This window comes from Molothrus ater, chromosome 1 (assembly GCF_012460135.2).
Source record: "Molothrus ater isolate BHLD 08-10-18 breed brown headed cowbird chromosome 1, BPBGC_Mater_1.1, whole genome shotgun sequence".
NCBI lineage: Eukaryota > Metazoa > Chordata > Aves > Passeriformes > Icteridae > Molothrus > Molothrus ater.
In genome coordinates, this window is record NC_050478.2 from 45502375 (window position 1) to 45529584 (window position 27210).

The 27210-nt window shown below is 34.5% G+C and overlaps 1 protein-coding gene across 1 annotated transcript in view; it reads left to right on the forward strand.

Moving 5' to 3' along the window:
• Window positions 1-27210, forward strand: part of ULK4 (unc-51 like kinase 4) — a 213706-nt gene that overhangs the window by 72003 nt on the left and 114493 nt on the right. The window contains exons 28-31 of the mRNA XM_036395859.2: window positions 7750-7801; window positions 7899-8043; window positions 13390-13482; window positions 23766-23814. Coding sequence (XP_036251752.1) covers window positions 7750-7801; window positions 7899-8043; window positions 13390-13482; window positions 23766-23814 — 339 coding nt within the window. The remainder of the gene's footprint in view (window positions 1-7749; window positions 7802-7898; window positions 8044-13389; window positions 13483-23765; window positions 23815-27210) is intronic.

The window sequence follows — 27210 nt, forward strand, 5'->3', positions numbered from 1 at the left end:
GTTTTGTTTTCTTTGAAATTCTTGGTTAAAACATTCTACTGTGAGCTAAACTAGTTGAAGGCAGAATAATTAAGTTGTGAAATGGTTGTCACCAAATCAGGAGGTCTGAATGGTTGAATCAGTGTTTGGCAAATCATCATAACCTATACCAATGCATTTTTGTGCTTGGACTTTCACCAAATTACAATCCACAATACTTGCTGAGATGACCATTTGATTCAAATTGAATCTTATATGTTTGTATTGGAATTATTTAAGGGCACACACTCAATATAGCACTTACATGAAGAAAGACACCAGCAAATAAATAAGAATGAGGGATGTTAGGGATTGTGCTAGATATGAATGGGTGATTTTAGAAATCAAGTGTTTTTAGAATTTGAATCCTAATTGGTGTGTGTTTTATTTGAGGATTTAGATTATAAAGTCTTAACAAGTGAAAATAGTAAAATGAATCCAAAATATGAATTGGAATTTTAAAATGTTTAATACGATTATTTTCATGGATTCTCACAATAGTGATATTCAAGAAAATTATCCTTATGCAAAAAAACCTAACCAATTAGTAGTCAGAGGGGAAATAGTACTGTTCAATTTACTTTGATACGGCAACAGTGACCTAGAAATGAAATGTTAAGTGTAGGTGAAGTATGAATGCCTACTGATAACTCCCTACATTCCTGTCACCCTGCTTCTCACTATATCTGTATCCCTCTAGAATCACCTCAGTTTTAAAAAATAATTGCTTTACTTTTGTGAGTTACCACTGTGTCTTATATTGACAGATATATGTACCATTTTTTATGGGGGTCCATCAGCACTGGCTGAAATTGTGATACCTTGTGTCAGCACATGAAATGAAATTCCTCTACCTGTTTCAACTTTAGTGGTCTGGGGATTTTCTGTGGAAGAGACAATTCCTCTTTACAACTCTTCTTCCCCTATGCCCATCTCCACATTTAGCAGAACTTTTTCCTGAAGCAAGGGAGTGACTATCCTAGTCTCTGTTAAGTAACCCATGGGTCACAGTAGGGGAGTTTTAAAGTATCTAGATTTCTGGGGAGCAGTTTACTTCAGTTCACGTGCAGGAGGTTTTAGATGTTTATTTAAAATCCATCTCAACATATCAGTTATGTAGTTAGAGATAAAACTTCCTTTATAACCATGATTGTCCAGTAATTCTTTTGTAGTTTCCCTGGTTTGGGTATAAAATTGTATCCTTGTCAATGAACAGCTTTTACAGCTTTTGTTTGCCTTTTTTTTTTTTTTTTGCTTTTTTTTTTTTAAGAAAATCTGTTACTTCATATGCTGATTTTCATAAATAACAGTTCTTGCTAATTTAAAAGAGCCCTCTTGACACTCAGCAAATAGTCATTCAGACATAAAATAAAGTGGAGAAATTGCCTTGCATTTTTTATGTTAAATTCAAGAAATTGTCCATTGTAATTAATAATCTCTAACCACATCTGCCACTAGTGGTGCAAACAGTAATTAGTTTAATACTATTTACGAAGTCTAGTGTGCTAATTATACTTGAATGTACAGCATACATTACTTTAGAGGAAAGTGGTACTTCATCTTCTATGATGCATACAGACTATTTTTGGAATTGCTGTTGCTCGAGGGATATCTTCTAATTGCTGCTGGCTGAGCATGACTGGAATCTATGAATATAAATTCCAGCACACAGCAGAATGTTGTGCTTTTTTAAAATGTTGAAGCAAGACATGTTCAAGTTTCCAGATCAATATTTTAGTATTACAGTTGTTAATAGGACACACTTTTACTGGAGAGAAATTGAAATCCTAGGCTGAGCTCAGAAGGATGAGCCTGGGCTGCTCATTTAGGCCAAGTTGTTTACAAGCAGGATTTTAGGGAGTGAGGCTGGGTGAAGGCCAAAACCTGCTTAAGAGGATGCAATTTTTTTCTGCTCTTACTGTGATATTGCTCCAAAGTCTCTAACCAGAAATGAAATGCATTTCTAATAAAGTTAATTAATGTAATAAAAAGTGGGGCTGTAATGAGCAAGCAGAACCAGAAAGTTTTTCATTTGAGTTCTGTTTTTAGTTTAACTAAAGTGAAAATTGTTTAAACTAATAGGAATTTAATAGCAACATCTCAGTTTCATTCCCACTTGGAGAATTACTTGTTCTGGGGTTTAGTTTATGTTTGATTTACTTTTGTATTCATACTTTTAACAAAGAAAATAAAATAAATTGTGGGTTTCTGTGGTTAAATTTCTGATTACCATCAACCTGAAGTCAATTATTGAGGAGATTAATTTCTGTGGAGACTGACTGTATTAGATATTGCAAAGTGTGATAAAGTCAACGGAAATTAATTGACAGTGCTTAAATGAAAGCCAGCAGTGAGCAGTAATTTCATTTTGCATGCAGATTAAAGTATAGAATTACAGTAAAAGTGACTTGGTAAATTTTTACAGAGCCAGATTTTCAGGTATGCAAGTATGATGTTGAAGATCATTAGGAAGAGTCTGTATAGACTGGAGTGAAATATTAACCTCAGTTTCTCTAACTGGTACAAGTCCAACTACTTGTTTTTTCCACCTATCTAAAATGTGAACGTACTTACTAAATTCAGATACTAAGTGTTATAATAGTATTGATTTTCCAATTTTGAAAGATTAAGATATAAGATTTAGATATAATTAAGTGGAAGAAGACATGCTGACTATAATTTGCATTTTTCTATTTTGTGTTAAGTATATTTATTTGCCTGAAAAAGGGACATGCTCAAATTCAAAGCACTTAAAACAGTGAAGAAGCTCATGATGGCAGACGATTCCTGTGGGAGTCCTTTCTATACTCCAACTAGCTCCCAGAAATGATCTGTGTACTACACATATAATCTTCTACCCAAAACATTGAAGTTGTTCTCTGGTTAAGGCCAAAGTTGTCAGCAGTGATTCTCTTCCTCAAGGTTTTAAAACTTACTTTTAAAAATCAGACTAAAATGAAAGCACCTAAAACATGATAAGTTGCTTGATGGGAAGTCAAGGGAAAAGTCATATGACAGTGAAACCTACTGTTTGACAATATGGGAGTTATTAGTTTCAATAAAGATGACAACACAAGGGTTAGAAACTTCTGCAAGTGCTTTTTTCTTGGTTCAGCATGAGTGTTCCTCATCCACAGGCTATTCTTATCTAACCACTGACATCTTAATTTTGTCAGTGTAGGATGTGACTATATGAACATATTGTACAGAAGCTTTTCAATCACATTCCCTTTTCAAGTAGATTAAAATACTACACTGCATGTGGCTTTCTGTCTATTAAGCTAATCCAGATGACATGAGACTTCTTCATGAAACCAGTTCTCTACTAATTGGCATATTGAGTCAGTCAATCAATGCTGTCTCTTCCCAGAAATAAGAAAAAAAACAAATCCTCAATGAAGATTCTGAAGAATTTTAAATAAAAATTACAGAAGTGTCATCTTTCTTCCCAACCCATTCTAACATGCATTAGGTTATTTTTTCTGCTACATTCTGAAAGATTACTGATGATATTAAAACATTGAGGAGTGTGCTGTGCTTCGAGCAAATGCTTTGAGAAGTGTGAAGGCAGGAAGAAAGATGATTTGGGGTTGGAGCATATCTCTCATGAGGAAAGGCTGAGGGAGTTGGACCTGTCCAGCCTGGAGAAGACAATTGAGAGGGCACATCATTAATAAGTATAAATATCTAAAGGCGGTGGGGTGGGGGGGCTGTCAAGAGGATGGAGCCAGGCTCTTCTCAGTGATGCTCATACCTCACTAGTCAAGTTTTCTTTGCAGAAATTACTCAGCGTTATGGAGACAGATGTTCTGGCTCTGGATAGAATACTTGTATTTCCAAAAAGGTTTTGACAAAGTTGTGCACCAAAGACTTCAAATTCATTAGTGTCCCTGCCCTCTTACCCACAGGCTAATCAACTTCTAACTAGTTAAAATTTACTAAGTGGAGAATAGAGATTAGTTTTTAAAAATTTAGGTGTTTTAAGAGAGGTGCCTTAGAAAGGTTTGTTGCAAAATGTGCTGCTAATCCAGAAAAGGAAATGAATAGGGAGGTGACAGAACTGACTGATGACACTAAATTATTCACAGTAGTGAAAATTAAAACTGACAGAGAAGTTGCAGAAGGGTTTTAGATTTGACTGAAAGGAAAATAATGACACGCAATTCAATACTGATAAATGACAAGTAATGGACATGGGGAAAGTAATTTCTACTGTACATATGCAGTGTCAAACCCTAAACTACTTGTAACTTCTGTAAGTCTTTCGGCATTATTTTTCTATGGAAATGATAGCTTTATACTAAGCAGTAAACAGAAAGACAACTAGATTATTAGAAATTACTAGTGAATGATCAGACAAAAAAGCAGAAAACGTTGTGCCATGGTGCACTCAGGTCTCAAATACTGAATGCAGTGGTCATTCAGTCTCAAAGGGAATGAAGTTTATAAAAAAAAAGTACAGCTTGATCATGCAAGAAGGGTCTGTGTAGAAAAGAACATCTTGGAAACAAAATACTCTGTAGTGTATGGCATGAATGCCATGGGAAGGATGAATTGGAAATAATCATTCATGCTTTTTTAAAAGTAATAATATGTGGGTATCAAATTAGCTGGTTTAAAATAAGCAAGGATATGTCTTCATAAGGCATAACTGAAGTGTAAAATGCAGTGCTGTAAGTATTGCACATGCTAACAGTATAAATACATTTAAGATAGGATGGGACAAATATATGGGAGAAAAGGCTAAATGCAAAAATACAGATACATCATCAGCTTAGGAAGTTTCTTAATTCAAGAGGTACTTTTCTAGAAACTAGATGTGTGTTTTATGCTTGGTCTATTTCTCATGCTCTTCTTCAACTCCATTCCAGCTGTCAGAAACAGGATTACCAGGTTTGAGCTATGGTTTTTTTTTTTTTTTTGGTCCTGTACATATATATTATAGTTAGGAGATGTGAATGTAGTGTGTATGGAAGTTTCTAGAATTTCATTGCTGTTTTGGGTAGATAACAGCACAGTTATGGCAGCACCACCTTGGAATGCCATCATTACAGAATTATGTAGTGGTGGTTTTGTGCAGCTAAGGATCTATCATGAACTGAATATCAGTCTATTTAAAAGGTGGTAGGAACTCATCTAGAGCTATAATCATGTTCAACCTATTTAGTCTGTTTAGGCTTAAAGAAGAATAATTTCCTTTTTTTGTTGCACAATCTCAGTGATAAAGACTGAGACAAAAAACCTGTATCTGATTTATTTTCATGCATATATGGAGATTTGATTCCACACATATCAGCAGCCATTCAAAAGAGGAATAAATAATAAATCCTTGTCTGAATATTCTTCTGTTTATTTCAGTGCCAAAATACTAGTACCATTCTTCTCTGTACATCAATGACAGACACGTTTGCAATTTACTGGTGAATTTGTTAAAATATTTTATGTACTGTTGTACTTCAGTTTATTTCACCTTAATATTCATGTGCAAAGTTCATACCTTATTTACAAATTTATATACACATTAGTGAAAAACAGTGACCCAAATAGCATGGAGAGAAGATTAGGGCTATGGAGTTAGGAAGTATCTAATTTAAGGTTCATATAAAATTTAATATATGCTTCCCCCTTCAGCGTATGCTTTCTGATATACTTTTTCATAATAAAATAATTTTCCATAGGATTAGTGCTTCATTTAGTTGATTTCCCCACCACACTGAACTGACATGAGGCAAACACCTTTTATGGAGAATTCTTTTCTGAACAGTTTGTTTACTAAAACTGAGGTTTGTGTTAGGAAAAGTTCAGACTAAACTACTACAGTCATTTAAGACCTAAAGAATCTTCTTTACGATGACAGTTGAAAATATATTTCCCATAGAAAACACTTATGACTGGCTTAACTACATTCACTAATGTGGAAAGACTACTGTTAATGCTAGATTAAAGTGATAGAAGATTTTAAGTTTTAGAAATTGAAATTGCATCGTACTGTTGTATACTGTCATCTTAATCGGTATAAGTCTGAGTCAATGCTTCTGCTGTTGAGTGATTCATAATATCCAGGGACTCTAGGTTGGTTCAGATAATCGAGAGCTGCTTCTTTTCCTCTTTTCTGTTTCACACCTTTAATTTACCACTTACATGTGCTTCTTCATTTGAGAAGCTTTGTAGTAGTTGAACTGGTTTCTTCGACTGAAAGTCTCAAGTTCACACAATTTTTTTCCTACCTCACTGTTATGTTATAGCTGATACATTACCATGTGCAGAACAGTTTAGAAACCTGCATTAATGGAGTTGTTGGAATGCAGTGCAATTTTATTATTTAATCAAAAATACAATGAAATATGTTTTTAAAATATGATTTTCAAAGATATAATTTTGAAATATATATTTCAAAATTATGAAATGTTACAAAAGTCACTGCATCTATGATATATAGCATTATCTATAAGGTGTAAAGACTATTTGTACTTGCAAACTTGTACTAGTTTGGCTTCCATACCCCAAGCAGAATCCTTTTACTTCTTTTATTGAAAGTCTGTAACAAAAGCATTTTGTAGTAGTTTTTTTTCAGAAATGAAAACAGCTAAAGTAAATGAGTCCCTTAATGTCAGAGATTGATTTAACAGAGTCCACCAACCAGCAGTGAAAGAGTTGCTAACTGCAGTTATTGCTGGCTAGAGGCTAACTTCAGTTAGTGACCCTTTTCATATGTACTTTCAACTCTATAGATGTTTCTTATTAGTAGCTGCATGTATCTAGGGAAATTTTATCTTCTCATATTAATTACTGAAACAAAACACATGGGAGAGTATAACGCAGTCTTGTTACACCAAATCCTGTCCATGGTGCAGTGAAAATCTACGCAGCAATTTTCTTTGTATAAGTAAATCTTAGGAGGTGTGCATCCACGATACATGCTTAAAAATTGCAGGGCTGTTCATCCATCCTCTTCCCAAAACCCAAGCATGACCTGTCTAAATAAATTATATTTTACCAGTGATTTAAGAATTAGAAACTCTCTTACAGAGATGACTAATAATACACTGTTTTGTAACTGAGCTGTAGCCTAGTTTATCATCAGTTGATTTCAAATGGACCTGAGCTGACTAGTCCTGTGACAGAGGATAGATTTGTAACAATACCCTCATGGACAACAAAAAGTTGACTGGATTATATTTTTCATTGTGCAAGTCTTTAGTAATGTAAATTTACATTTTAGTGGAAGACTGTGTGTTACCAGAAGGGAAGAAGTTAAAATATTTTCAATTGTCCATATTAAGCTTAGGGATGTTTCCTTAGAGGTAATACATCTTTTCTGATGTATTTTAATTCTGTGCCATTCTGTTTTTCATCTGAACTCTATTCAATGATTAGTGTATGGATTAAAACATCAGGATTAAGATACTCTAATACTCTTTTTTCTTAATATCCTACATCTGCACTGAATTCTGTATTTTAAGTTAAAAGTCCCTGTCAATGAATTATACCAAAGTTACTGGTTTTTTTCTATATAAAAGTACGTTAATATCTGTAATTTTTATGGCAGTTTACCAGAGAAACATTAACTTGATGGCTTTATAAGAGTGATTATGGCTGAATTTCCATGATTATTCACTTCTTTGTTTAAGGGCTCTAGCAGCAAAATAAACATAGATGATAGTGTATCTCCGTTCTATCTTTTTCCTCTGTGAGTGATCTAAGCCACATCTTTCTAATTCTCTGTTTTAGGTTGAAGACTCTATCGTCCCACCACTTGTTTCTTTGGTCCACAGTCAGAATGGTAAGTACAGACATATCAGCTACAGTTTCTATGAATTCCACAGTTTGTTTTAATTATATTTCAGTGTGGTCACATTCTTGGCACCTTTATTTTCCAGTAGAATGGAGACTCTTGAGCTTGCGGTTGCTCTCAGAAACCACATCAGTGCTTTTAAGCCACGAAGTCATGGGTGAGGAGAAAGAGGAGAGCCTCAACTCAAGCAACAAGCTTCTGTCTCTCATTAGAGATTTACTGCTGCCTCAGTAAGTATAATATTGCTCCAGTAATGGGGATTAACTTGATACACCAACCATTTTGACAGTGTATTTGTTTTAGCCATCCTTCACATGGTTTATGGTCAAATGAGGCCTCTCTTTTCATGCCAACTTGCAGGAGAGCATAAAGAGAGCTCTCTGTGTTATGCACACATTGACTGTGAGCTGGTAACATCTGTGAGTAGAGGGAAGGAACACAAGACAAGTACAGTAGTGATGAGTCATCAGTCGTATTTTACATTATTCTCATAATGCTGCAGTGTATTTTTCTATGTTGTCCTCAAAAGTTAATTATGGTCAATACTCAGCTGCCCCAAGTGAGAAAATTGTTCACCACCCCTACACTAAATAAGTGGAAAAAGGCTGGAGGAGTGAATGCTGGATTATGATCAGAAACCCAGTGTCTTTTCCAAATATGAGACTTTCTCTGCTAATTGAGTAATGTTCTTACAGTTTGAGGATCAATGTTTTATCCATGTAAGGTGCGTAGACTTTTCTCTTTGACAGAGAATTGGATGTAAATCTAACAGTTCTGTAGAGAAACTTCAACACCTTTCTTCAAATTTTTTTCCTCTGAGCAATGTAGGGGGTATCAGTACAAATTAAAATGGCAACTGGAAATATTATTTTTAAAAGAGAGTATATTTTATTATTAAAAGCATTATTAAAAGCTGTCAGATAATTTTCTTCAGATAGGGGAAGAGGCCTGAAGTCAAAGGAGAGAGTTCTGTGCTTACTCTGAAGCTTGCCCTTTGTAGACACGTCCATCTTACACAATATTTCTCATTGAACAGGGGGATGTGTGTTTGGAGGGAAGAGTCATGCTAATTACAAACTAGAAGGAAAACAGCCAATTAACTTTTGTCTTCAAGCTTACTAGCTCACTGGAGTGGAAGGGCTTTTTGGCCTGAGACTAAATATGATCCTATGTTGGGGACTTCAGCTGTGCCATCTTAGCATGCACTGTATGGCAGATCTATGAAAAAGAGTCTTAACAGCAGCTCAGGATCTTGAATCCAGGGTATAAGTAATTCCTCAATCAGTTTCCCCATCTCATTAATAGAGATTAGAAGAGAGAGGTTCTAAGAGTCAGAGTAATCTACTTGTGAAGATAATGTAGAGCTCTATCCCAAGAAATATGAGTTACTTGAAAACTTGAAATCTCTTGAAACTGAGATAGAACATTGAAGGCTGAAGAGCTTTTTGCTGATACTGTTTAGTCTTTCTGTCGTGAGGTAAGGGATGGGAAAGAATCCAACTCAGCTGGAGGACAGTCAAAACAGGGGAGATATGTAATGGTCACTTTTCGTGGGCACTCTGCGGAGCTAAGTAGATATTCCTACCCGTTTTGAATCTACTGAGAGCTGTTGAAAATGGAAGGGAGTGACATCTCGTTTTAATATGGGATGTTCTTTTCAGGGAAGATTGTAATATTCAACATTTGTGTGTATATTTTATTCCTATAAATATACTTCTCAAATTAATTTGTTTAACTGTAAAACTGACCCTTGAAATAGAATGTGGGTCACTATGAATAAAATATAAGTAGATTTCATTTTGAGATAAATGCAGGAGTGCAGTGATAACTACTTTTTTCTCATCTTCTGCATCATCAATAAAATGTAATTTCATTAAATATTTGTGCATTTATAGATTACAAAGTTAGCTTCTTCATAGGGTTTTGATTGAATTGAATGAAACAGTGTCATTAAATTTCAGTTCATTGAAAGATTATCTTCCTGAACGTTTCATAACCAAGATGAAACCTGCAGCTATAGACAGTGAATAGATGGCAAATGCTTTATATCCAGATTTTTAAATCAAAAATGGAAACATCAGCTCTATTTCATTTTAATTTCTAACATTCCTAGTTATCTATCATTAAAAATTGAGCCAGAATCAGCAGAAAAAGAGAAGTGTGTAAATAAAGTTATATTTCATTTGAAGGCTTGTGTAGCTTATTCTCAGTAGACTACCAAGCCAGTTCTGCAAGTATGAAATCCAGGATGCTTGACATAATATTCTTTTTTTAAGAGCTTAAGAGGGTCTACATCCCTAAATCTTTAGTTCCTTTTGCCAAGGTTGTTTATAGAAAAGATTGACAAAATAACTCCTTATAATGTAGTACCTGAAGTTCACAAAACCCTTATAAAATGCCCCCTACAGCTTCTTGTGGGAGGATAGAATGTAAGAGAATAAAGATAGTGTAGAAGGCAATCTCCCCCCTGAGGCGTTACAGCTGTGCTAATTGCCAAAGATTAAGAACAAGCCTGCCCTTAATAGGCCACAGGTGTGTCCAATAAGGATGAGTGCTATAGAAGAGTGGGTTAGCTGGGTGAGAAGAGAGTTGGAGTTTGTTGGCTGTGCTGTGAGGAGGGAGGCGTCAGTGCTGTAAAGAGATGCCCATAAGAAATAACCGAAAAAGTATGGAGCTTTTGCAGTAAGATAACAACAGCTACTGTTACTAAACTGTTCTGTGTTAAGTGGCAGTGAAATCATTTGATGACTCATTCATTTAAGAAAGTATCCCAAGTGTAGTATATTTTCCCTTTTGAGAAGATTCATATATTCATAGCTCCTAATGGCCCTTATTTAGTCAATGTGTTTATATTAATTGCTAAGACATTGACTCTAGTTATCTGTGTTTTCTCATGTGGTATTTGGTTTGATGGATCACTGCACCTTCCCTTAGAAATATCTTTTCCTAGTATTGTTTTGGGGGAGGAGAGAAGAGAGTTTGAAGGAAAAGGAAGTGAAGTGAGACTCTTTTATTGATCCTCAAGAAATTAGGTGTAGAGAGCTTTTTGGATAATTGGTTAGCTGAGAAAGGACATTTCGATGTGATACCAATGGATAAGGATAGGGGAAACAAGCTGGGAACTGAGCAACCAGTGTCCAATCACTGACAAAGGTCACAGTGACCTTCTCTGAAACGGGAAGACGGGGGAGAAAATCGCTTGCCAGAAAATGTAGTTATCTTAGGTAGAAAAGTTAGAAGAATGTAAACATAGAAGCAAAATAATTGTTAGAAGATAGAAGTAGGTGTGGTTGATCTAAGTGTGCTTTAACCAATAATGAGCTCAGCTTTTGCAATATGTATAAGCTTCATTAACACCAATATAAATATGTGTGGGGTTTCAATAAGCTTCGGGATTTGCTATTCATCGCATATGGTGTGTCGCATTTCTCCCGCCATTCACGACAATTAGGTTGCTAAGTGTGCTAAGTAATAAGAGTATCTCTCAAGTGTAATACATAGAAAGCTTAAAACTCTTAAGGTGGACCTTGTTTAGGGAACATATTGATGTGTTTATGTAAACAAGTATATTGCCAAGTGTCTGATTTTTAAGCTAGCATGGCTGATTAATTTATAACTGCTGTTAGGAATTACAGTTTTGGAGACTTAAATCCACATCTTATGCAGTGAAAGATGACTCCTGTTATCTGAGTCACCTGATAGCATTTTTGATTGCCTCAGAAGATTTAGTTATGGGCTCTGAAAAAAAAAAAAATTTCAAGTCCCATTATGTTTGGTAGGAATATATATTGCTCATATGTAGGGCTTTTAGGATCAGTGTCTACTAACGTATTACAGTATTTTCTTCTTTTATTAAGAAACTTTTTATTGACCTGTGAGAAAGGGTTTTCTTTGAGAAACTGGAATCTGTTCTTTGTAAAAGAGAGAATTTAATCACTAAAGACCTGAAGCCAACACTGACTTGTAACTGATAGTTTTGTAGATACTCTAATGTGGTTTGCAACCCTACAGTGGCACATTGAAGTATGTAGTAGCCATGACACATTGCCCATAGGCTGTGTGCTTGTGTAGGAGTGTTAGCCCTTGTGAGCAACTCTCACAGGATACATCAAGACTGTGTGACTGGTGTGCTTGTCCCTTCTTGTCATAGGCAAGCAAACCTCTCCCTCTAGATTTCCTTCCTGCACAGGTCAGAGTGCTGAGGTGTAGTGTCTACATAGAGGGGAAGAGCTAACACATGGTAGGTACATGCTAGCATGAAGGTGGTGGGAAGTGATCCAGATTCCTCAGTTCACACAGCACTAGGGATCTCAAGATGTGAAGTAAAATTTTCAGTGATTTGCATGATTGCCCCTTCCTCTTATCAGAACACTACAGTTTTTTATTTTGTGGAAGCATTTTGTTGCTCATAACATGGTAACATACATACCCTGTTTTCTTATAATCAATCCTTTCATTTGTTCTTGATTTATTCTTCATGGGTTTTGCTTTTTTTTTTTTTTTTTTTCAAATGAAGAGATTTACACTTCCTGTTCTATTACTTCCATGTATTTGGAGTAGGACTAGTTGTGTTTTGATATAACTGAGTCCTGAGTCTGTGGTTTTCTATGCTTACATCTTTCTCGCTTGCATCTTTCTCACTTGCATCATTGTATCCTACTGCCATCCATATACATTTTTGTTTAAATACAGTAAAATCAGCCCTGTGTGTTGGGTGGGCATCACTAGAATGTTAGTAGCAGCAACAAAGTCCATTTTGTTTTTCAACAGTCCATTTTGTTTTCTTCCCTTACCAAGATTTCCATGAAGTGATACTTGGAAATGTTTTGAAGAGGTTTATCTTGGTTTATTTTCTGCCACAGCTCTCAAGAAACAGTGGTTTGGAGTACTTTTATATTCTTCTGGTCTATATGACTTGGAGAATGAAAGTATACTGCAGTGAAAGCAATATTTTTGGAAATTTGAGATAAAATATAAACCTCAATGTGAGCTTCTCTCAATTTTGAGAAAAATGACTATGTATACAAAATATAGAGCTTAATCATATATAATTTGGTTGATCATGTTCCTAAGCACTCAATAAATCTTCTACCTGATATTTTGAGGCTCATTTACTACTTGTCTCTTGAAGAATAGTTTTTTTTATGTGTAAAATAATATAGATCAATAAATAGGTCTTGCACCTCTAGACAAGGTGAATATTTTATAAATATATTTTACTATAATTTATAGTTATAAAACATGAATGTTTTCTATATATAACCTGAAAATCTATATATGTACACATATATACACAGAAGCATGTGTATATCTATTTTATAGTTATATCTCTCTCTCTAAAAACATATTCTCTTATTAATGCTGCTTTTAAATTTAATCTGATGCTGGTTTTAAAATACTGTTTCTAAGTGAGTCTTGTTTGTTGCTTTGTACAATTTGAAACAGCCTTGTATTTCCATTGTAGTTATAAAGTTTGGAAATGGGAAATGATGAATTTTTAGTATCAATTTTTGATGTGTATCTCTTGACTTCTTTTCCCCCCTCTCTTTCTGCCCCTTTCCCCCCTTGCCTTTCAGGTATGAGCACATTCTGCTGGCTCCAGACCCAATACCAATGTATGCTCTGAAACTGCTGGTGGCCCTGACTGACCGCAGCCCTGCTTCTGTGAGGTGATACAACTACACATTCTCTGTTTCTCTTGGTTACTTCTCTTTCAGCTTCTCCTTTCCTATTAGGGATCAGCAATAACAGATCTCACTATTGTACTTCTTTGACTAGCGCTATGATTTAGAAAAATCATTGGAGAGTTTTTGTTATAGAACACATCTTACATCTTTTGTGTCCGTTTATATGATCCTGGTTATTTTAATCTGGATTTAGCCAATGAAACACTAGAGACAATATCTGAAGAATTTTAATGTTAAAAATTATCTTTAAAAATGTAAAAAAATCCCAAAGCAAACCTAAAACATTATCAAAATTATTGTTCAACTAAACATATTTGTGACTAGGACAAAGATGGTGTGTTTCTAAATGTTTACACCAATCAATTCACTTGAAAACTGGTCAATTCTCCTGCAAATATATCTACCCTTAAAATTCCTGAATTAAAATTTTAACTTTTGATATAGGTAGACTCAGTATATTTAGACATATCTTAATATCTCTTCCTTCTTGTTTCAAAATTTAGACTGTGATGGACAGGAAAAAAATAAAAAACTGTGTCATACATACAACTTAAACTGTGTGAGTTGATAGTAATAAGGAGGGATCTCTCTGTCTTCCCAGATATGCCTGAAAAATGTGGTAATTCTTGTCATTGGCTATTGTCTCTTTGTGATGTCTGATAGTGTTATGGCTCAGAGGTTGATAAGCATTGTACTGTCTTGCTTTGATTGATTGAAATGAGCACAAGGAAAAAAAAAAAACAAGGAAATTTAATTTGTTTTCCCAGTTTTTATTACAAAAGATGAAACATCCTCTTTTAATCTTTTATGATGCTTCTGGGAATGGTGCTTTACTATACTAGTAGACTACAAATTAACTAGGAAATAGGGAGGCTTGAGATTTTAAATGTTTTGAATTGTGTAAAACAGTTTTCATTGTAAAGAAGCTGCTTATGCTGCTGTAGGATTTTATGTATTCTAGAAACAAGTAGAACAGCTTTTCATTTTTAGATTTAACCCATGGATATTCTAGTACTGTAAGAGTTATGAAGAATACTTGTGTAACCATAATGCTGGTTCATTCATCCTCATGGTCATCTGGCACCAAACAGGAAATTTTTTCTTAATATTATTAAAGAGGAGCTGTGAATAATCAATGAACTATTAATAATTTGAAATACCAGTATGTCCAGCACTATTCTTTAAGGATTGGCTATCAGATTCCAGATTCTAACTCATCTGTAATTGTTGTGTTTCTCAAATACTTTACAAGTCCTCTTTTACTTTCACTAAATCATGTGTTTGGCTGGGTTTCTAAATGAGCACAGTTTAGGCAATTCCCTTGGTCTATTTTTTTCCTTATTCTTTGGCCTCCCAATGAATTTTGCAGAAAGTAGCCAATGCTTCAAAAGCACGAGAAAGGTGAATAATATATTCATACAAATTGCTGGTGAACGAAATGGAAACCAGGTACATGCTATGGTGAACACTATATGGCAATTGGTTCTGTTTTGGTTCAATGAGTAATTAATCAGTATTCATGAAGCTCAAAATTACTCAAGGCATATGCTCTCTTTTGCTCCTTTCATTAGACAGATGGAAAGTATCTGCAAAAATTGTGATGGAGAGTAAATAAATAACACTAGACACAAATCCTGTGGGATTTAATTTGTTCTTGGTGGAAAAACTCTACTGCATTTTAGTACTGATGAGAGTCATGTGAGTCACTGCATTGAGTCTCTGTGGCTTCTTCAAGCTTACATTTTACCCCAATGCTTAGCTTTCAAGGATGGATGATTTCTCCTGCAATTTTAAATGAATGAAAGCAGTAGTAGCAAAAAGATTGAAAAATGTCAAGTGACAAATTAGTATTTACCGTGCTGTTGCAATGTCTCTTGAAAATAGTTAATAATATTATTATTTTGATGTAAAGAGTGAATTGGGAGGAGGACAAGGAATAGTCTGTACTTTTATTTACTTTGTTCCATATGATAGCTTGTTCTCAGACATGTTCACCTAACAGATTCTTGCTTTCTTGCTCTCTCTTTAATAATTCTACCAATTTTCTTGCATCTCATTTCTTCTTACAATCAGCTCAGGATTTACCTGTGTGCTCCCTGATAGAGGCATCTGCATTCGAGCAGTTCTTATTTTTGCACTTGAAAGGAGACAGATAAACTCAATTTTTTTTGTTTCCTTTTTTTCATAGCTGATTGATACTGTAAATTAGCTAAATTGTGATATCAGAGGAAAGAGATTTCATCTTCCTCCTACTATTTTTGGGCATTTCTGTTTTCTCTTACAGGTTGTTTGTTATATATGGCATAGACACAGATACTCAACTTATGGTTTTGATGTTTTTTAAGCTTAGGATAAAATACTGTAGTTACATGTTTTGAATTCCTTTAATTAGCATTTTATAAGAATACAAAAAATACTTTGCACTCTTTGCCATTGCTCCACTGTTGAGGACATTTTTAATATTCTCTGTTGTAGGAGCTCTTCCACTCCATTGCTTTTCAATTTAGCAGTGAAAAACTCTAGTGATATCCCATTAGTGTGTTGCTGAATTAGATCTCTCACCAGTGTAAGTTCTCTCTTGTGTAAGATGGTAGCTGTAAAAAACCCCAACTTTAATATGTTTCTGTGGACACTTTTAATTATTTGGACATCTAATCATATGAGCATCCACTGGAAGAAAATCCAGTTTCAGAAAAGGATGAGCATTTTCTTGTCTGTTTTGACCTGAGTGGGTTAGAGTATAATTGAATCAGGTACCCTTTTAGATCACACAACCATTGCTGTCTAATACAACCTCATTTAGAGTTTGTTTACTAAGAAAATAGTAGATGTTGGAAGAGTGAGCTTTGAACCAAATTTGTCCATCAGTTGCCTGTTTTATACTTGGCTCAAAGTAAATAGTCTGGCTTTAAACCTTCTGGTAATATTCTATTGTGGCTCTCCTAAATACTTGTTGCCTTGTCTTCTTCAAGAATTTTTAGTGGTTTGTGACAAGAAAAATTGTGAACATTAAAACCAGTGTGAGATTTAATAGCAGAGTTGATATTTAGCTATATTGAGACTGCTGATTTCAAAAGAAATCCCTGAGATTAAGGATAGTTAAAGAAAGTTAAGCTTTAGTTAATGATTAATTTCTGGACTATCCTGAATTTGCATTATTTTTTTCCCCTTTGCACTAATTGTTCTTGATGAATTGTACCTGTGTGTAAACAGTTTTTGGAGGAATAGAACTTCTCACAGTGGGAGCAAATGTCTGCAGCAGGCTGAGGTGTGATTTAACCATGCCAAGTCTGCATTCAGAAAGAACAGTATCATAGGTAGCTTGTTCTTCTGTGTGTTTGCCAACTTAATATATAGGTTATATGCATGGATAAGAAGTCAGACATAATCTATAACGGGTTAGGAGTTTTTTTTGGTTCCTGCTTTGAGTCTTTTATGCTCTTTGCTGTGATCTGTACCAATCAGATTGCTAGGTTTTTTCCTAGTAGTGAGGGTTTTTTGTGAATTTCTTAGTTTCTCTTATAACTGTGGTATACCTATACCTGTATGATGCTCTTAAATGTTTTGACTGTTGTAATAGAATCTATACTGTGCTACTCCAGGTAACTTTTACTGGATCATGATTCTTAAGCTGCCTTTTTGCCTTACAAAGAACCTTACGGAATGTAGCTGTGTGCTCTCTTAGGCAGCTACTTGGCCTACCTTTAGTTGGAAAATCATAGCATTTGGTGACATTAATGTGTCTGAAAGCTAAACCTTCTGAACTATGGAGTCTGAATTTTAGGGGTTGCTAAAATAGACAATTTTGGTTTAAAGGAAGAGAGACAGTAAAGGTAATAGAACAGAAGTGGAGGGAGGAATGTCAGATACTGCATCAGATAATGATCATGGAAGTGGGACACATTCCAGTATTGTATTAAGGGCATTTCCTGAGGGAGAAACACCTAACTAAAAACTAATAGTAAGGCACCCTTCTTAGATGTATGATGAAGGACAGGGAACCAAATTAAGAAACCTTTCTCACCTCCTGTCTTTAAAAAAAAGTCTTCCAGATAAATATTAGGCTGCACTAAAAAAGAGGAAAAGGCATCAGAAACCAAACCAAGAAGGTGCTGAAGAGCAACAACAAAAAAATCTCCTGCTTCTAAACACCACAGATCAAGTATCTGTGAAGATGATAGATGGATCAACCTTATACGTTGCAGCAAATTGTCCTGACTAATCAAAGTAACCGTTGTAGTGTCTTTGGAATCATCTAAGAATTGTCCAATTTTCAAACATCGTCAATGCTACTTTTTGTACCTATGCATCATCTCTTAAAGACCATTAAAGGCACATTTTAGGGTTGCTGTTAGGAATAAGTTGATAGTTTTTTCATACACTATTATGATCTACATCAGTGGATCAATTTAGTTACATTCCACTATATTCTGAAATGGTCTAAAATCTTTGCTCTTGATTTCAAAAAACAAACAGTAAAAAACCCCAAACAAACCCAAAACCAAAACAAAACTCTTTGGATTTCAATGTGTTGCTTTTAATAATTTGTTGATGTTATGCATAGATTGTCTTTGATGTAGTTTCTTTGCCACTATACTAGAGGTCTAGTGCTTTAGTCCTTCCCTTGATTAATATGGGCTTATGTTAATTGCTTGAAAATACTTTGTTCTTCTCATTAGTCATTTTAATTTCCTAGTTTATGGTTGAGATGCTCATTTTAAAAAAGTAGTCTATTTCCTTCTATATTACTTCTCTCTTTTTATGTGTTGTTTTACTTTCTATAATGAATATGAATAAAATAAAATGGAGTAGTTCTGATAACAGGTAAGCCTTAGGGCCTAGTCCAGCTGAACTGAGCTGTAGAACTACATATTAGAGGTGTACAACATTAGTGAGAAAATCACAATCCAGATGGATTGAGAGAGATTTCCAGAGGATTAAACTGTTTTATTAGAACTTTAGGGAATGTTTATGTAGATTTAGAACCTGATTTTGGTTTTGATTATGCTAGTTTCACATCTATGGAAATTGAGTTGTAAAAACCCAGATTTTCCTTTTAGAGAAGTAATGCTAATATAAAACAGCAGAGAATTTTTATGATCTTGCTGTTCCTGTTGTTGGGTGTAATGTTTGCATATATGCTGCTTTATCAAAAACCATCAGGCAGGAAGACTTGTCCAGAAACAGACTCTTGAAATATTTTGTGTCAGCTAATAACGCTGTTGTCAAGTTGCACATCATTGTAATTCATATCAAAGGCAGTGGTCAGAGTTCATTATTGCAAGGGAGTTCTCATAGTCTGGTCATGTACAGACTGTAATACTAATCACCATTTTTAATGTAAAACACAGCTCCTTAGTGTTGCATTTTATAAAAGCTCCCCTTTAGTAAAGAAATAAGCTATTAACCTTAAACCTGTATTTGGCCAGCAATTTATTTACAGACGCGAACAAGGCGGGGCTGCTAAGAGAGTGTCTCGAGCTGTTTATTTTTTCAGCATCAGTCTCATTACATAGTTATGACAATGGAAAGATGCTCACAATCTCAGCAGCAAGCCAGAAAACTTACTGTTACAACATACTTTATAGGCTTCTCAACCAATCACACAAAGCAAAAGCATATTGACAGTAGTTCTATCTAATCACCATAAGCACACGTAGTTTTAGTTAAAACAGTGCTTGCTTATTTCGACTACAATACTCGTTTGTAAGAGACACACAGAGCTCCATTCATAAGCTTAACTTTCTTAATATCTTGCTAGATAAACTTTCTGCAACTTAGAAAGCTATTCAGACAAGCACTAATACATAGATTTATTTTTCTATTTGCCCTTATCTTTTCTACAGTTTAAATAATTTTTTCTGCTGACATATTTCAAAACTGCTGCTTTAGCACTGTTCACAATTCTGCTGTATCTGAAGCCTGTCTTTTGCAGTTTTCCTAAAACCCTCTAATTTTGTAGATTCCCACACTTTAATTTTGTTTCCTCTTTCATGTTGCTGATCAATTGCTGAATGTCTAACTTGTAAAAATGTGAGAGAAATATTTGATGTTACTGTTAAGTGAATTTTTGAAAAGAGTCATGTTGGAAGGTTCAAATGATGTAAAGCATTAAAAAGGAACAAATACCATTCATTCTTGTTTTTTTTTTACTTTCAGTAGTGAATTTTTTGCTTTGTAAATATATAAGTACCAAATGAAGAAGAGTCAGCTGGTTGGGTTGCTACAGCTGGAGCTGCAGACTTGAGTGAATTCAGTTTTGCCATGAATCATCTGTTCAGCATGAAACAAATCTAAACCACTGCCCAGTCCATTCTCTTGTGTTCAATAGTAGGTGCCAGAGAAGACTACAGGAAGGAGTCAAGTGTGTGTGAATACTTTCTGGAGGCTTTCTCAGCCACCTCTGAGGGTTTTTTTCAGAACCCATTTAAGATGGTGTTGTGTTCTGTAGATGGTAGCTATTGAGGAGTAATCTTCATTTCATTTATGTGGACTAAAGGAGATATTTCACAAGTCACTTTCAGCATAAGTAGTTATTCTATAACATAACCACATGTATATAAAGATTTATCATCTTCAGGTATTTTCTTTGTATTTCTTTGTTTGATCTTGCCATTTAAATTTATGCCATCATGTTACAGTTAAGAAGAAGTACACTACTTCATAAATTTCTAGAATATTTTCTCCTCTAGCTGTCTCCCCCAGCCTTTGCAATGTGAACAGACATGCCTATTTTTAAAGAGTCCTTAGTAGGGTTCAAAAATCTACCATGGATTTGACATTTCATCCCTTTAAAATTAATGTCTTGGTTCTTGCTCTGTGCATGTCCCCCAGTTCTGTTCTGCAGAATCGTTTCTACTCATTTGTTCAGCTTAGAATGTGTGTAATACCCCTATTTCCACACGCTCCCATCCAACTTTTCTCTAAAGATTCTCTCTGATAACACATTTTCTATCTTTTTAAGGTATCAAACCTGTAACAAAAAGCCTTTTGTGTTTAGTGTCCTGGAGTAGGCTTTTGTTTTGCAATAAAGTAATTTAGGATTTCTTAGAAAAACAGATTTTGCATATTGTTAGAAAGCAAAATTGGAGGCACAATTTCGTTCTGAAAATTGTTACTATATTAAAAATTCAGATTGTACTGATAGCAAGTCTTTTAAAATCAGATCACCAGTTATTTTGAGCCAGCACTGTTTATTTATATATAGTTTTAAATGAGATGGAAATAGTGTTGTTATTTAGTATTATGATTTGCATATGGATATCATGATGATTCTGTATGTTTTATAAACTGGGTGGGACCTAATTTAATATAAATTATGTAACAGTCTATGAAGAACCAAAATACTTTTGCTTTAGAATAACCTTCTATGAAATAAATCCCATAGTAAACTCCTCTTTCACCAGGTTTAAAACAATTCCTTTGTAAAACTATGTAAGACAACAATGAGTGTGATAAAGTCACTCTCTTGCTTGAGCACATATATGCAAGGTTGGGATAAATCAGCTTTAAGCTTCGTCTTAATGCCATGCTTTACGTGACTTTATGCTTTAGCTAAGTTATGTGTATAATTTTCTTTCGAGGCTGCAGCTCTTTATTGTTTCAATCATAAAGGTTGGCAGGTGACCTTAAAGAACAGACCTATTGGCTCTAGTTTTGTCTTAGCTTATCTCAGCAGAAAGTATAGCTGATGTTGTAGTGCTGTAACAGTTGGGACCACTTCCACTGTTTGAAAACAATTTTTTCATAATTTACCCTCTACCACAAAAGCATTTTTCTAGGTTCTGCCTAAACTAGGATTGCTTAGCTATTCTTGGTATTTGATTGTATTTTACTGATAATGTGTTCACAGTTTAAATGGTGCTTATGTAGCAAAGTGAGCAGCTTTTGCTGGGGTAAGTAGTTCCAATAGGCTCTAGGCATAAGTAGGCTTGTGCTGGCAAAACTTCATTTTGTCAGTATGATTGCTGTTACAGTAGCTGCTCTTTTTGGGAGTCTGTGGTGTTTAAATGACTTTCTTTACATTCAGTATTGTTATATCTACATCAGCAAAATTCTGTTTTGCAGGCATGGACTAGGCTTTTAATTTAACTGGTAGATTTGGCTCTGGAAATGAACCTCAAATATAATAAGTCCTCCTGTCTGTAATCCCGGCACTCTTATGACCTGGCTGTGCCCAAGCTGCCATAACTGTCTATTTAAGTGTTATTAGATGGCCCAGAGGAGATTAGCTTTCATGTTCCCTTGACCTATTAATTTGTTTCCATTGCATATGGAAAAAAATTTACTTCAATTTAATAAGAAGAGAAAATGTCCTTAAATATAGGCTTCTAAACTTAGAAATAATGAGTTTCTTTCCTTACCTAAACTCTTTTCCCTCTGTTGAATGTAACATTTCTGTATGCAAGAAAAAATGAACACATTTGTTTGAACAAGGCTATTACTTAGTTTTGTTAAATGTCTATATGTGGGTGCATAAGAGGATACTGTTTTGTTGTTTTGAACAGTTTAGTGGGTGTGTTTTACTTTTCTCTAGGTCTACATGCCAGTACTGTACAATGCAGCAGATCTTCTTATTCCCACCCTTAACTCATATGGATTCTATGTCATAAAATCATTATTACATTTAGGCAAAGGCAAGGAGCAGAGAAATAGAAAAACAGTATGAAAAAGTAAGCCATTATTCATACATGATGCATATATTTGCATTACTTAGAAGTAATTCTGAATTGTTCATAGATACTGTTCTTCTCTAAGCATGGCTTTCATTCCTTATTATATTTTTTTTACAAGACGGGATTCCAATAAATATGAAAAACCAGTGCTCTTACAGGTGACATTAATCTAAATTAAGCATTTCTTTTATAACCTTTGGATGTTTGTTCTAGCCCCCTCTGATTTTTTCCTTTAAATTTATAGAGGAGAATGTGAAATTCCTTTTAAGTGCTTCAGTTTACAGTCTAGTATTTTAGCTTATACTATCCATAAAAATAACACCTTCTCCCCTTATCTTATTGGACATGAATAAAAACTATTAAATGGAACTATGTGATTCTAGGTATATATGAGATCTTTTTAACAAATAACTTACCAAACAGAATTCAACTGATTATTGTTTTACCAGAAGCCAATATAGAGTTTTACACAGTAAAGCTTCAAACATGAAATTAAATACTTATTTTAGTCAAAAATAACTGCTGCTGTTTATTCACAGTGAGCTGTGTAATATAACTTGGTATTTTTAGCTGGCATACTCTACTGGCAAGACAACTTTTTAGAGTGTTGTTCACTGAGATCCCAGACATGCTCTCTGTGTTTGAATTCTACATTTATCACATGGGCTTCTTAATGCAGTCTTATCTTTGCTGTGTCACAAAGCCAAACCTACTAATTGTTTATGAAACACTTCTGTGACATTATGGTGACACAAGAAAAAATTTTGAGACACACAATTGGGTGTTCTCTGTGGTGTTTGGTGAATAGGCATTTAGTATAGTGTGTAAGAAAAGGTGACAATCATTATTCCAATTAGACAATATAATACAGAAAAAGCAGTAAAATATAATGCAGTTAATCATGTGACTCATATGTCATTGTAGTGTGTGAGACACACATGCTTTACTAATACAGTATCTTGTGGTCCAGCAATAGAAAACACTGCATTGATGTAAAATATTGCTGATTTTTGAGAATATTCTTTCTTTAAGCATATATATGCTGGGTTTTGTCTGATTTTGAAATGTAGAAGAATCTAGTTGACTCCTTTTGGGCCACTACTGCTCAGCATTGTCAAGTATCTGACAAATGTATCATATAGAAAGAAGTATGTTAAACCCAAGAAGTTAGTTAACATGGCATTCTTAAAAAAAACACAGCATATTTATAATTTCATTATGTGTGCTAAGTCTATTAATTCAAACAGTTAATGGTGCACTCTGTTTCATAGTATGTGTAGTGGTATAGTTGCAGCATTTTATTAATTACTGCCATTAAAAAATGCTAAATTAATTACTGTTCTACTCACTTGAATTGCATCAGTGAAGCAGACCTAGAAGTAATTTCCAAAGCAGTGTATAACATTGCTGTTTCTGTTTAATATCTGAAATGGAGGTCATTTTTGTTGAGAGCTAGTCAAAGGCTAAGGTTCTGGGTCATGGATCTTGGCAACAGCTATTCTACTTCTCTGTTCCTCTTGTGAGCTTAGTGTGTTAAATAACAATTCACTTCCTCTGTTATTAAATAAATCTTAAAATATGTTTTTGCAGCCTCATGGAAGAAAACCATCTTATTCCAGTTCTTTTTCAAGTCATCTTGGTAAGAATAATTTTTAATATAGATATATATTCGAATAGATAATAGATCTAATAGATATCTAATAGATAATAGATCTAATAGAACCTGTCTCCCAAATCATATCTAACTAGTAACTTTCATTAGTAACGTTGGTAAAATAATATATTTGTAAAATCAAATGAAACAGTCTAAAAAAACAAAAGAATCTAGAGTAAGCAGACATTTAGGAAGTTCTTGCCATCTAGTCCACCTGTACAAGAAGTTTCTTCAAGATAAGTACTTTTTTCTTTCTTGAATCAAAAAATCCCCTAAAAATAGAATTAATGAGCTTGATTCTTAATTAGAGTGCTATATATCCTAAGGGCATACAAGAAATGCTGAGGAAGTAACATTTTATTTAATAACATCAAATTAAAATTTGATATTGTTGGCATGGTAGTCTCAAATCCAACTATTTGCTTTTAGAATTTCTTTCAATATAAAGTATCAAGCTATGATTTTGGGATAGTCATATGTGGAACTTCTACCCCTAAATAGAATCTGCCGCTTAAAAGGTCATGAAAACTGTCTGGTTTGTTTCTCTGAAATGTTGCAAAACAAATATATGTTAATGAAGAAGAGAGATCTTTAGGCTAGTTTGAAAGCTGGGTACTGAGCTATCCATTAGCCTTCTCATTGTTAAATTCCAGTCTCTTGTTAATTTTTTTAAATTTCTAAGTTCATGAAGTAGTATCAGGTAAGTGTCCTCTCTTGTAAGCATACTCCTGATGAATACTAAATATGCATTATGAGTAAATACACATGATTTATGTAGTGCAGGCAGATTGCATACTTGCTTTTGTACCGTTCTTGAAATTGTCTTATTCAGGGTAGATGAGGTTCATAAATGGGATTCTGAATCAATTTTGATATTCCTTTCTTAAGTTTCAGTATTTTAATCTTCACTCTTCCTTTGCAGTGATTTATTTTACTATCATTTTGAATCTCTTTAATACTGCAGACCTAGATAAGCCATTTTTATTAAAGTAACCTTGTTAGTGATGATAGATTTTTTCCAGCAGCCTACAGAACACAGGCTTTATGATATTTTTGTACATATATCTACAAATCTTTTTTGTGATAAGTATTGAGAATAAAACCATACATTTTACTGTAGTTCATAGATAGTTTGGACATAGGATGGGTACTATATTTAGGTATTAATAAAGGAAGAACTCAGTAAAATATGGAAGTCAAATGTTTCATATTAATAGCCTTAAATATTTAGTCAATACTTGAAATGTCTTCAGGTGCTGGAGTCTTGAAATTTATATATATATGTTAGTTTATAGCGATGAGCATTTGAACATGGTTATGATCTCTCAAAATATTCACAGGTATTGAAAATTTTTGTATAATATATCTGTAGTAATGGAATTTAAAATGTGTTTATGTCATACCATGTAAGTAGGACAAGCTGTAGTCAGTCACAAATGCTCCCTCCTTACCTCCCCACATACAGTTTGACCTCAGGAGTTCCAGAAATAGTTCCATGGCTTTTTAGGGAGTAGCAGTTTAGCTCTAAATTGTCTGCATGACTAGTGGTCTCTCAAGGTTTCACAGCTCTCTTGACCCTCTATGGCTGTCTTTGAGCCAATGGTTGGAGTTGGGGGAAAATTGTTTAGCTTTTAGGGAGAAAAAAAATTTCCCCTTTCAACATGCTTTGTTCAGAGAGGACACCTGTAATTAATTGCTTCAGTTGCCATATATAGCATTTGAGCTTTAACAGTGCACTGGCTGTGAGCTGTGGTCAAGGGATGCGAGATGTAACACCGGAAACAGCAAAGGAGGGTGGCAGCCCCTTCCTCTGTTTTCCCTACAGAAAACAGAGTTCAGCAATGAGTAGTAGGCAGTTGGGAAAACTCAGGAGCCAGGACTAAATTAGACTGGAAGGATTAATCATTTGGCTGCTTTTCTTTTGAACAGAATAGATTGAACAGGACAGAGTAACAGACTTCTTCATTACATGTTTCTGAAATAATTTTCAGTCATATGGGTGAAGGGAGTTGCATGTAATTAGATTCCCATTATTCTCTCTAGACTAGTCTTTGTCTAGGTTTATACTTTTATGGGTTTCAAGGATCAACACAAATGGTTGAGATCTATGTTATTATACCTTGTCCTTTACCAGACCCTAAACTATTGAATTATGCTTCCGGGTCAATACTCCGTTTTATTCTGACAGTAATTTAATGTAGAGCTATTACTATCTAGTCCATGGTTTATTACTACTACTTAATAATTTCTATGCCAAGACTTAATATCCAATGTGTATTTTCTATGTATTATTAAACATAGTTCATGTTATTTTCTGCAATGCAACTGACAGTACATTGACTCTGTTAGACTCTGAAGGGAAATACTGTGGGCTTAAAATTGAAAAGCAGTTCCATGAGCAGTCTTTGTTTCTAGGCTGTGCTGCAATCCAAGTGGGATTGAATGTACTAGCTTTAATCTAGCTAGCACAGTAGTAAGGACATGATTGCTTGCAGATACTGAGCAGTTCATAAGAAATAAGTTTTAATATGACTGGTTTTCACTGCTTGTCAGTGTAGAGTTGTATTACGTTTTATACTGCACACTACCCAATGTTGTGGTCTAAGCAGTAACACTGAGATTTGGCAAGGTTTTTTTTTTGTCCTCTATCATCTCTCTGGACCAGTTAGATCTCTGAATTCAGTCAAAGCATATGAAAAGTACCCTTTCATGTGGCTTATGACTACAATTTTGTAAATGTTATAGCTGCCCAGCAAAAGAACTGGATCAGTGAAAAAATCTGTTACTGTCTACCTAAAAAGTTGTTCTAAGAGAATAGCCATAATTTATGTTCACCTGAACCAGAATTTAATTTGATTTAATTAGTAAGAGGCTTTAAATAGAGTTCCGGTTCCCCTGGAAACCCTCTGCACTCATTCGTCTCTCAACACTGAGTTGCATTTAGGAAGTGCACATTAATGATGTGGTTTGTGAGTATGTGAAAAACCTGAATACAGTTCTTCTTTACAGAACTTCAGGGTGAATTTTGTGGTTTACCTGAATGCAAATTAATTTCATAGTGCCATGATCCCAGATCCTGGTGCTAGAGGTTATGTAGATTATAAGTAGTCCTACAAAGCAATGTGAAGGTGTGACTGCCATAAGAGTAGACATCAATCTTGCAATAATGTCTAATGTGGTCAGTGAAAATGTAGTGATGTGTATCTGTGGAAAAATGGAGACATTGTCAATTTACAAGTATTTTCAGGACAATAAAGGACTGAAAATCAGAAGGAAAGCTGACATCATAATGTGAAAAAATTAAAAGGTGCAAACTCCCCTTGGTAGCAAGATGAAATATGGTGAGCTAAATTCCATGGTTATGTAAATAATGCCAAAACT